General features: G+C 44.0%; 1 protein-coding gene and 1 pseudogene across 1 annotated transcript; one reads left to right on the plus strand and one right to left on the minus strand.

Moving 5' to 3' along the window:
• Positions 1 to 269: 269 nt before the first annotated feature.
• LOC136538840 (microtubule-associated protein RP/EB family member 1C-like) lies at positions 270 to 2,512 on the plus strand. The gene is made up of 6 exons (XM_066530787.1): positions 270 to 415; positions 598 to 753; positions 1,329 to 1,435; positions 1,590 to 1,815; positions 1,910 to 2,023; positions 2,112 to 2,512. The coding sequence occupies exons 1-6, from the start codon at positions 305 to 307 to the stop codon at positions 2,343 to 2,345; spliced, it is 948 nt and encodes a 315-aa protein (XP_066386884.1). The 5' UTR covers positions 270 to 304; the 3' UTR covers positions 2,346 to 2,512.
• A 2,353-nt stretch (positions 2,513 to 4,865) lies between these two features.
• LOC136538841 (DNA ligase 1-like) lies at positions 4,866 to 12,418 on the minus strand (annotated as a pseudogene).
• Positions 12,419 to 12,674: the final 256 nt, after the last annotated feature.

Genomic DNA, 12,674 nt, shown 5'->3' on the forward strand with positions numbered 1-12,674 from the left:
TGGTTTGGTGTGAGAGAAAAATACACTACCTAGGCGAATGACGGAGATCTCCCCGACGCGCCCGTCCCAACGGTCGACCAGATCCTGCCGTCCACCAGCCCCCCGCGCGCGCATCCCACCGTTCAGATCGCCCTCGCCTGGCCCGCACCGAGGGCAGAATCGTCCGACGCGAAGCCTCGTCTCCCCCATTTAATCACCGCGGGCGCCGCCCAGTTTGAAATCCTTTCCCCCCAAACCGACCCCGCTCCACGCCTCCACCCCCACCCCCCACCACCCCCCGGGCCTTCGCGAGAGGCGGCCGGCGATGGCGGCGACCAACATCGGGATGATGGACGGCGCCTACTTCGTCGGGCGCAACGAGATCCTCGCGTGGATCAACACCACGCTGCAGCTCGGCCTCTCCAAGGTGGAGGAGGTAAGCAGCGCTCCCCCGTGTCCCTCTTCCCGATCTGTGTGCTCTGTTCGCGTAGTGGTGGAGCCGAGGCTGAACTAATCCGTCGGGAGGGTGCCCTGTTCGTGCGGGCTAATCTGTTGGGTCCTGTACGAGTTGTGATTCCATGAAAGGCTGAAACCAGTGGTCGATTTCGTGTTCTGCAGGCGGCGTCGGGCGCGGTTGCGTGCCAACTGATGGACGCGGCTCATCCTGGTGCCGTGCCGATGCACAAGGTCAATTTCGACGCCAAGAATGAGTACGATATGATCCAGAACTACAAGGTCCTGCAGGATGTGTTCAACAAACTCAAGATCACGAAGGTGAGCAGCGTCTGGGTTTCTCTCCGCGTGGGGATTGTTTTTTTTTTCTGAAATCGATTGAACTAGGTTGCTTCCCTCGTGTTTCATGCTCTGGTTGTTCAGTGCTGATAAGAGTTTATTCCAGTTATGTGATGGCCGTGTTATGCAGTAGTTTGAAATCGATTGAACAAGGTTGCTTCCCTCGTCAACATGTTATGCAGTAGCTTGAAGCAGCTATGTGATGAGACATATGCACATGTTATGCAGTTATGTGATTGTTCAGTGCTGATGACTGATGAGAGTTTAATTCCAGTTAGGATCCTAATTTTTCTTGTTTCCATTGCTAGTTTGAAGCAGTTTGACGATGCCGTACTATTTGTGCTCTAATTTTTGCACGCTGTGTTGTTTGGTAGCTTTAGAATCTGACAAGAACAACGAAACACTCTGCAGTCTGCGTTGCTTTGTTGGTCTCTGTTATACTTTGTAACAGAGTAGTTTTTCTTGTTTAGGTTACTACTTACTAATTCCTGTTCTAAATAGCCTTTTGTTGCTACTATGATCTTATTTTTGTTGTTTCCTTTTGTTAATGGTTGCAGCACATAGAGGTGAACAAGCTTATCAAAGGAAGGCCACTTGACAATCTGGAGTTCATGCAGTGGATGAAACGATATTGTGATTCTGTCAGTGGTGGCTTCATGAGCAAGTAATCACTGACCTGGTCATTAGAATTTTAGACTGTAGCTCATATAAGGCTTTGAGTGTTTCTCAGTATTATATTAACTTTATTGCCACCAATTGTAAGAGAAGAAATTCTCTCAGTGCTTACTCATTGTCCTGTTCTTTTTTGAAATACACAGCTACAATGCTTCTGAGAGAAGGGAAAGCAGCAAAGGGGGAAAGGATACCAACAGAAGGGCATCGGTGCCCTCTCACACGCCGGCCAAGTCTGCTTCCACAGGTCATAAGGCTCAAGCCTCACATGGTGCTAAGCGGGCAAGTGGGCAGACGGCTAGTGCACCACAACGCAGTGCTAAGCCATCACCTGCACCTGCCGACTCTGGTGGACCAGCTTATGATGAACAAGTGAGCCTTATTAGTCAGTCTGTGTGAATGTTTCTCCTAATTTCTTCTCAATTTCCAAAATTATGACGACTTGTGTGAATGCCATGGTTTGCAGATAACTGAGCTGAAGCTCCTTGTTGACAGCCTGGAGAAGGAGAGAGATTTCTACTTCTCCAAGCTGCGGGACATTGAGATCCTGTGCCAGAATCCTGAGGTTGAGCACGTGTCGGTGAGTACTTGTCGTGTGGCTATCGTTTGAAATCCTTTTTCAGAGCTGTATCGTGGTGAATGATGGTGGTTGTGTCTTCTGGTCTCAGGTCCAAGCTATCCAGAACATACTCTACACATCAGAGGAGGACGCTCAGCAGCAGCCTCCGGCCCTGAGCCCCATCATGGAGGCGTCCGAGGAGAGGCCGAAGCAAGAGACGGCGCACAAGAGAAAGAGCATCTCGGACCTGGACGAGTTTGGTGTGTCATCCAGCTCAAGGCAGAGGCTCTCCGACATCTTGGACGTGCAGCTGTGTGGATCCCCGCTGACGAGTTTCAGCTGAAGGAACTGAACCGTCATTGCTGTCATGACTTGGTCCTTCTGAACTGGGGTGTCTGTCGTCTCTGTTTATTTGATTGGTTGGTTTGTGGTTTCATCTTTCATGTGTCGTGTGTGCTTAGCAAGGTATATTGATCTGAGTTATCTGCCACAGAATTTGTGGCCATTTGCTACCCATTCCTGCTACGTTGCTCTGTTGGATTCAACTGTTTGTCTGGTGGTGTGAGGGTCAAGCACTCAGCGGGCCGCGGCCCACGCCCACCCGTTCCAAAGCTGCATAGTCGCCACGACCAATGTCATGCCGTGTGCAACATTGCCCTAGTACTGTTGTGTTCCGAAATTTAGAGCCTGCTCTAGTAATTTCCGCTAACACTTGCGATCCCCAAAAAGCAATGTGCAAGCAAGCACCAAAGTGGGGCGCTACGAGCTCGACAACGGTTTCCAATTTCTTGAGCTGTGACGCGCTTGCCATTGTGCTTGACTGAAAATCACGAGAAAACCAGCAAGAGCAACCGGCTACAATCAGCCCTACGAATTTTACACCAAAATTTCGTATGGACTTAGCCTGTTCGGTTGGCTGGTTCATATCGTTGCTGGTTCGTGAAGAAGTACTGCTGACTGGTTTGTGTGAGAGAAAAATACTGTTCCGGCTGAAAATTTACGATCATTTACGACGAGCAACAGCCAAACGAACAAGCTGAACAGCGCAGGCAAAGGGTGACCCAAACGCAAAATACGCCGTGCACAGTGTTTTGTGTCCCAAAAACACGCTCCAACAGAGGGCGCAACCAAAGCACCCATTTTGCATACCTGGCGAGTCGAATTCCTCAACGAATTCAATTCACAAGCCTCGTCGAGTAGTTTTCCTCAATCCTTTTGGAACGTCTGAGTCTGAAGAAGTGCAGTCACTGAACAATTGAATTTACTGAAGAACTGCAGTTATTACTGAATTTACTGAACAATTGAATTTACTGATGAAGCCTCCAGTCCTGTGAACTTGTTGCTGATTTCAATTGTGTGCAGATATCCTTTGGTTTGGAAGGAGCTTTGACATGATAAAAATCATTGTGCGTCCCCACTCCTAGCATTAGCAATTAGCATAGCACCCGATGTTTCACTCCAACCACCAACCAGAAGCGACCTGTCTTTCTGAGAAGAGCGGCAGAGCGCGGGAGACAGTCAAACAGCCCAAATGAGTTCCGCCAATACGTTTGGCTCAATGGCTCACTTAACCGAGCGCAACCGAGAGTGAAATTGATAGCCTGGCTCCTTGTTCAGGAGTGCATCCTGTGCAAGAACAGATCTCAAGACATTGCTGACGATGTTGTCTACTGATCTTCCTTGCGAGTAAAATGTTGCCTGTGACCTCTGCCACGGCGCCAATGAAACCCAGACCCAACGTCCCTACCTGCAGGTTTACGCTGGCGCACGCCCAAAGTCAAATAGCCAGACGTCCCAGACCCTACCTGCAGGCTCAACGCACGTTCAACGTCAATAAAAAAGCCAGACGTATCCGAGCAACGCCAATTCATGAAGATTGACTCTAACTCCTGTGCTACTGGCAACTTTGGAAATTGGAAGCACGCAGTGTTCCAAATTTCCAATCCAAGGCCTAGAGTCGTATATCCATCATCTCCTCTCTCTGGGCATTTCAAGCCGTGAAGCAAACCTTTTGGCATGCTCGTGTCTAATGATTGGTGCGTAATTTCTCGCTGGTCAGCATTCTTTGGAATCTCAATGAACAGGACGCCTATTAGCAGCCTGTTCGCTTGCTCGTAAACGATCGTAAATTTTCAGCTCGGAACAGTGTTTTTCTCTCACACCAAATCAGTCAGCAGTAAATAATCCACGATACGAGACGGCCTCCCGAACAGGCTGTTGCATTGCCGACGAGGAAGAGAGGAACAGGACGCTTGTTTTGGTTGCATTGGGGATGAGGAAGATATGACTTGTTTTGGTTGCATTGGGGATGAGGAGATGAATCACTAGGCGAGTCTTTTTAGACGAAAATCGAAACGGTATATTTTTCTTCTAATAATAAAATAAAAACTAAAAAACGATACTATACCCCGTTCGCTTGTTGGTTTCAGCCAGCCTAAACCAACCAGCCAACAGTATTTTCCTCTCACAACAAACCAGCACCAGCCAGCCCAAACCAGCCCAAAAACCAACCAGCGAACAAACCGTATCACTTTTTAGGTGAACCGAAGGGCAGGGATCACCACCAAAATCTTGGTACCGGCGCCATCGGTTCTGCATATTCCATGCAGATCCCAGTTGTGGTTCTACTTTTGTAAAAACTCCCCTTTTAAGAAAATTTATGTTGCAGCGAAACACAAACTCCACACAGGTTTGGTTCTGTTGTAACTTGTAAAGTCTGCCCGTCCAAGTTGAAATGCCAGTGATAAATGATATGCCCATCGACCAAACACCTCATGTGCTGATCTAGTTTGCCATACGCGTTCATAAAGATAGCATACGGGTTCGTAGGGATAAGTTGTACGCTTTTGCGTTTTTTGCAAAATGAGAGAAAAAAAAAGTAATGCATATTAGTGCTAATAATGTACTTAATGGGTTAGTGTCAATACAGCTCAACTTCCGACGGTACAAGCCTTGGTCAGCTCACAGAATCCACAGATGGAAAGCAATAAAAAGAAAGAAACTAAAGCAGGATGCAGTATCATGAGGAATGCACAAATCTGAATATACCCTAAGCCATTCGAATCAGGACGAAATAAACTGGAAACGCATGCTCTGGTCAATACCTGTTCAATGATCATAAAAATATAGGAACCAGTAAATCAACAGGTTACGATTGAGAATAAGCTGGAAACTGTAAAGACTAGTGTTTACCTCAATGGACCATCCCATACAGCCCCAAGAATTGAGTCAGCATCAGTCATCGTCATCATCCTCCTGGTTATAACCGTGGTTGATCTTTTGAGACCGGTACATGTCAGCGACCTGCAAAATTTGGACACAATCCCAATTGAGACATGCAAAACATAAAACCATTGAGAATAGCAAAGAGGCAGTGAACGAACTTGGTCAGACGTGGTGGCTTGTTCTGGGCTTTTATCATCACGTAATCTCAACAGACGAGGGAACCTTAGGGAGATACCCTGGTTCAATTTCAGCATTAGCCTTCCAACATATATCAAAAGTATACAATCGAGATGGGGAGGAATGGTGATGGGAAATAAAACTACCAACCTTATTGGGATCGACTATACCATTAGCAGCACGATGTACAGGGCTTATGCTCAGATCTGCAGCTTTGACCTCCCACACCTGAGAAGAGAAAATTAAGTTAATTAAACTACAACAGGCTTAACCCCTGCGCCCTTCCCCATCTACTGTGTTACAACAAGCAATCTTCAGGGCGAACATGAAATGCATCAAGTACATGTAACAGCAACCAAACAATTTAATGACTGGTTTTAAATAAGCAGAATCATATGGATTTAGATCTGCAAGCATACACAAAGTTTTCAAAGACACCAAAGTATATTACTGTGAAACGATAGTATGTTATCGAGGTTTAGTATGCACATTACCTCTGATGGCTCAAACCACACATCGGGGTCCATTGTGTCAGCAAATCTATAGTATGCCTGTACAAACAAGAGCATTAATGTGAAGGACGTCAAAAATAATAACAAATTGTCAATAAGAACCAGTCATTGAACAACAGGCTTAAGGAAGTATCACCTTTGGTTTTTCTATCACTTTACTTCGAAGGCTCGCAGAACGTTCTTCAAGCTGTTGCTCAGAAAATCCAGTACCTAAATGCATCAAGATTAAAGCACGAAGGACTCATCTAAGAAGCGTGGGTTTTTTCAAAACAAGAAGCAACTACCTATGTTGCATATTGTTTGATATTCTTCATTCTGCTCATCATAGCATGCCAGGAGGAATGATCCAAAGACACCTAGTAAGCAAAACAAGGGCAGAAGAAACATGCATTAGCATGAAAGAAACAAACTAAAGCAATTGAGCTCTGTAAAATTACTTGATGAACAGGCAGTTATATCAAGGAGGGAAAGAAACACTTAAATTTAGTTCATTTTTATCAGTATAATATAAGCATGATGGAAAAGAACCATCCACCTGTTCGTTTTCCTCTACCATAGAAGGCAGCAATAGGTACCAAGTCCAAAGAGTCTCCAATGCTGCCAAAAAGAAACAAGGATACGTAACTTTAAAAACACAAGTAATGATGCTTTATTTATAAATTTCTACTAAAATGTACACATGGACCCGGATGTAACAGAAAGTCAAAACAGCTCAATATAAATGATGTTTGGAGATTTTGAATCTTTGACCATAGCATAAGAGATAAATAGAATATGCATATCCAGCCACTACGATTTTCTAGATTTGCATGTTCTGCAAGAGAGTTAAATCAGTATGGCTTGCAATGTACCTATCCATGTAATCCTTCTTCAGTTTCAACCAATTGTTTGATCGCTTCGCTGGCTCATACGTAGCGTCTTTATCCAATGTCTTGATTATCAACCCTTCACAACTTCAGTAGATGAAAACTTAGTGAACAGAAAAAGATCTTGGTAAAAGATAGGAGAAAAAAATCACCACTCCACAATCCTTCACTCAGAATTCATATATCAATTAATTTTGATAATAAAACGACAACATGAAAGTTTAAAATAAATAAATAATACATATGTTTCCTAACATTGCTACACTGGCAGTTTCATGTGAAACTCCTCTGAACAGAAAAATTGCTTCAAGGAGTGATGATGTACACATGCTACAGCTAACATAGTTTAATTAGCATATCCTTTTCACAATCTCAAGTTGAATACAGATCTATAAGTTTTCCACTCAGAATAATAGAATTAGAATGGTCTATGCGATAGTCAAGGAAAAGTCCTATAGCATTTGCTGTAAATAAGTTGGATGGTAAGAAAATCTTTGTTGTTGGATATGCCTAGAATCAGCCAGAGGGTCTATGTTAGACATGATAAAAATTGGAGAAGACTTCAAACTGTTGCCTCTAAATCGTTCAGGAAGCAAATGTGCAATCATCTACAATGTCATGTTTCATCAATCACAACATATAAATGTTTGAAGCATGACCTTTAGGATTACTTCATTTCCAAGGGACTGACTTCAAAGGCATGGATTTTTTCTTCTTTAGAACTATTATTCTTTAAAATCTATTGTAATGCATCTACTTTCATCCAAAACTGAACTGATCCTATATCATAACTCCAATACTTCAAATCAAATGCTGCAATCCAGTGTTTTATTTATCTTGTGCCTAAACCAATTTTTATTGAGCACAAATGAAACCTTGACACTATTGAACTAGTAGAAGACATTAAAAAAAGCTGGTCAATGTATGCTTAGAAATTTCAGTTACCTGGAGTTGACAGCTGTGTCAAGAAATTTCTGTATCTCCTCCAGGTCATTTGATGTAATTGCAGTAGCCAATTGAAAAACACCTGGCACTTCTTCGAAGGAGTTGTAAAGATGCTGCCATGTATTCAATCCAAAGGAATAATTACACCTCTAGAGAAAGAAAATACATGAACACCACGATTGTGTTTGACAGCCTCAGACTAGAGTACTCCTTAGTAGTTTTTTGAAGCTACATGTGTTCCACACACATTCAGGAAAGAATAGTAATAATAGCTAATAGCTGTGCTAAGCTGGCTACAAAATTATAACTAAATCATAATCTGTTGAAAAATTGACCACAACCATGTCATAGCACAGATAATGTTTTCAGTAGCAGAATGAAATGATACTGTACATTAAGAATCTACAGTGCAGAAGTACAGTACCTCTCGACGAATTTTGAGTTGTTCCTGGAGAAGAGGTTTCCCGTTTATGTAAAGAATATCAAAGCCAAAAGTACAGACTGAAACTTTGATGTCATTTATGGTAACACCCTTGCGAGCCCTTGTGCTAAGTATCTGCAGAGATGGAGAACGATCCCTTGTCCTTAGTTCCTTACAAGTCACAGCTAGCAACGGAAAATACACAAATGTAAACAGGACAAGGTCGCAAAATTAAAATGAATAGTTTAGAACATCAAATAGCTCTAGTGTACAGCATCTTTTGCATGCTCAGATATTTATAGGATGGCCACTTTCAAAGTAACCTAACTGGAAATTAAGATATAATTAAAACACAAACCTGAAAAGGCAAAATTTTCTGTTTTTCACGATCATAGGCAACAATTTCACAGTCCAAGACAAATGATTTGACTGTAGGCTTCCGAAATCTGCATTGGCATGCTAAACGTAAGATCATCAGGAACTAAAAGTGCAGGAGAGAACATAAATTTGGGTAGATAATTATTGAGCCAGTAACCAAATTAGCTTTACAAAGCTGGTATATGTGGGCACACATGACAAGAACAGAACGAGATGGCTTCAGCTTTAATGAATACATCAAAAAACAACTCATATCACTTATCACTAAGATATAAGGAATTCATGACTGGCAGTGCCAGGGGGAAAGTGTCAGAGGCTATAGAATTCTACCTCAAAAGCAGACAAGAACAAAGGTGGAGAAAGCAAATCTGAGGTGTCTTACATTTGAAAGGTGAGAAAAGGAATCAAAATCAGACCTCAAAAAGTTAAAATTGTACCATGTGGGAACTTAGAAAACCATTACACCATATGCAAACTGACAGAACAGTTTAAAAACCATTAAATCATATGCAAACTGACAGAAAATTTAGACCATGATAATTGGATCTGCATGGCACAAATCTTAAGCGCAGTATACTCAAGGCTATAACTAGTACTCCCTCCGTTCCAAATTATAAGTCGCTTTGACTTTTTTGGTACATCCATTTTGCTAGGAATCTAGATATAATATGTCTAGATACATGTCACATACGGCCCAGCTCGGAATTTGGCCCATAGTGGCCCATGTGCATGTTAATGGGATATTGTGGAGAGTTTAGTCCCATCTTGGTTGTTAAAGGTGGGATAGACCAACATATAAGGCTTCTAAAGTCCATCCCACCATCCCCGGGTTAATCCTTTTACGCGAAGCGAGGACGAAAGCATAAGTGGGATGGTGGTAGGTGTGATTCGCTCAGCGTGCAGAGTGGATCTGAGCCGTTTGGACTCTGGGGCGTTACAATACATAGCAAAGCGGATGAACCAAAAAAGTCAAAGCGACTTATAATTTGGAACGGAGGGAGTATTAACAGCTTCCAGTGGCCGTTTGGACTCTGGGGCGTTACAATACATAGCAAAGCGGATGAAACAAAAAAGTCAAAGCGACTTATAATTTGGAACGGAGGGAGTATTAACAGCTTCCAATGCTTCTTCAGTTGGAGATTCAGAAATGTATTGGTAGGCGAAATTATAAAATGAAGTATACCTAGAAACTGCATCAACAACATCTGGATACTTTCCAGTGTTTCTTTCAGCATTCCGACTATAAATCTCTACTGAACCATCCTCCATGCAATGTATCTAAATTCCAAATTATGAAGTGTTAGCTTAGATGAACATGGGTCAAAGTATCATATTAGAAGCACTAAACGCCATGAGGATTGATGATACCTGAGCCCTTTCACCATCATACTTGTACTCACAAGTGTATTCAAGACCCTGAAACTTGTCAATGATCTCTGAGACAGATTTTGTTGCTTTTGCTAACATAGGGCCAACAGGGACACCTATGGAAAATTTGCATGTCTCTGGAAGCTTCCAAACTCCTACTTCAAGTATCGCTGGGACAATTTTATCATATATTGGAAGAACTGAATATGCTTGTTTAATTATTTTTGCAGCCTTCATGAGTAAATACAATAAAATCAGTAACTGACCAATTGCAGCGGCAATGTTAGGAACAAAAGGTGTTGACCATGTATATCAAATCAATCTTCCACATATATGCAAGAGAAACTCAGATAAGAATGAGATATAGGTTTATAGGAGGATAAAACCCGTGGGTCACAATAACTTTCTTCATGACCATTTCCATGGAACATTGTGGCAACAGTACATTATTATTATTATTACATTGTTTATTCTCAAGTTTGCAAAGCACGATTTCTAACAGCACAAAAAGTCATCAATAAATTAGAATTACGGATATTGAAGAAACACATAGAGAATAGAACCATGTGAGTCATGTATTGCATAGTTGCATGCTACCATGGCTGGGGAGCTGATTAAAGATACTAACAAAAATCTAATGTGCAGGCAATAAAAGAATTTCAATCTGATCCTGTAAAAACAAATATAGGAGTGTAAACAAAAGCACAAAACAGAGAGTAACCTCTTCGAAAGGTGATTGAACTTTTGGTGGCAAAGAATTTTTGTCAGAATATACGGCAGCTTGCCCAAGAGCCATTTGGACAGTTTTCTCTGCCAGCCCAATCCTCATCTTTGACTGTGACAAGTAACAATTCAGGCAAGCAATGAATAGACAGGACACGAAGGAAGTGCAGTAAGTGAACATTCCATGATTTACCTGAAGAAGGCGCGTGATGTACTGGGGTTCACAGTCAGTTGCAGCAACAAGAAGTCCCTTCATATGGTTTCTTTTTTTATCTTGACTGTCTTTGCCCGATTCCTGGATAAACGATATCTTAAGTGAAACTGTGTAATAGTGCATTAAAGTTATCCACTCTGGGACTCAAATCCCAGCCTCACTACATATTGTGATTTTACTTCTAATAGTGCATATTTCAATATCACTCATTGTCTCAAATCCCAATGAAAGCAGTTCAATTCCATGTTGAGATATCAAGTCAGAATAAAGGTTGGGGAAATATTCAGCATCAGAAATGCGAGAAACGATATAGAACCTTTGCAATTGCCCGAAAAGTGCTAAGCACCCGAGCTATTGTCAGTGGTTTTGGCTTAAACATCATCTTCTGTGATGACCTGCTTGCTTTTGCCACAAGCCCCAAATCACCCAATTCCTACAATCGCCAAAAGAAACAGCAAATCAATTTATGCCTCCAATTCCATAGCAGTTGAACTGATGAACAAATATGTAACCAACTTAACAACCTTAAGGTCCTTCTTAACATGCTCCTCTTTGCGTCCATATGCCTCTGCAAGTGCACGGATGACTGATGCATCCCCAATCCCAAGCTCAATCCCCTCATGAGGTGGCGCAATCCGGTTGGCTGAGAGGTACACAGTTGCAAGGAGATCATCCGGTGTTGTTGCCATCACTGTGCGAAACACATTTGATAGGATTTCTGTAATAACGATGCGGCCACTCTCGTTGGAGATGAGATCAAGTGCCCGAGCCAGAAACAGGAATGGCACGGGCTCACCAGGCTTCCAATAGGCAGCAGCCATCGGGTCAAACTCACTGCCTTTCTTCTTTAGCTCTAGGGTGGTATTCTTCTCCTCTGTCTTTGGGGAATCTGTGGTTTTGGCCTTCTTGGGTGAAGCGGCCCGCTTCTTCTCATCGGTGTGCGAGACAACACCTTCACCAGAAGGCTGGGTGTCGGATTTAGCGGCTAGGGTTTTGGACCTTTTTGGCGACGGGGAATTCTCCTTCGCCGCATCCAATTGAGCGGCCGCGGCTGGACCCTTGGACTTAGCCGGCGATGTAGGCCCATCAGCCAGCAATTTGGGGGACTTCGCTGGGGACGACGCCCGCTTGGACCTCACCGGCGAAGGCGGTTTCTCCGCCACCGCTGCAGCCTCCGGTTCGGCCTCCGCGCCGCCAGTCTTCGCCGGGGGCTTCTTCGGGGACGGCGCTGCCTTCTTCGCCTTGCTGGCGGCAGCCCGTGCGTTCCCCATCAGCACGTCCGCCACCGTGCGCTTCCCCGAGGATCCTCCACCGGAGGCCGACATTCCGGCCGCCGCCGCTGCAGGCACTGCGTCGGCCCGCTTGGCCCTCGCGGTCGGCGGCTTCTTCTCCCCGGATTCGCCTGCCGCGGTCGCACGGCGGCGGGGATGCGGAGGACGAGGAGGCGGAGAGGCGGGGGCGGAAGCAGATGGGGAGGATAGTAGGAGGCGGGGCGAGTGCTAGGGTTTTAGGCGAGGGGAGCGGACGGCATCGGAGGAGGAGCGAGGAGGCGGCCGTGGTGGTGCTGCTGGCTCTGAGGAGGAACATGAGAACAGGGGAGGGTTTTAGGCGGGACGGGCGGGACCCGCCGGAGCAAGGGCTCGCGCGGAGAAAATTGCAACGACAGGACGCGATTCGCTTCGTTGTTGGTAACTTCGCTAAAATGATCCTTAAAACATTGACATTTGTTGTTCATAATATTTTATCTTTTTAATTATTTTTTCAACTAAAATATACGTAATTTGTTATAATGTGACCGTGTTGCCCTTAGGGCTTTAATTGACGTGGGATAAGGCTGCTGGTC

The sequence above is a fragment of the Miscanthus floridulus genome, chromosome 2 (genome assembly GCF_019320115.1).
Source record: "Miscanthus floridulus cultivar M001 chromosome 2, ASM1932011v1, whole genome shotgun sequence".
Classification (NCBI taxonomy): Eukaryota; Viridiplantae; Streptophyta; class Magnoliopsida; order Poales; family Poaceae; genus Miscanthus; species Miscanthus floridulus.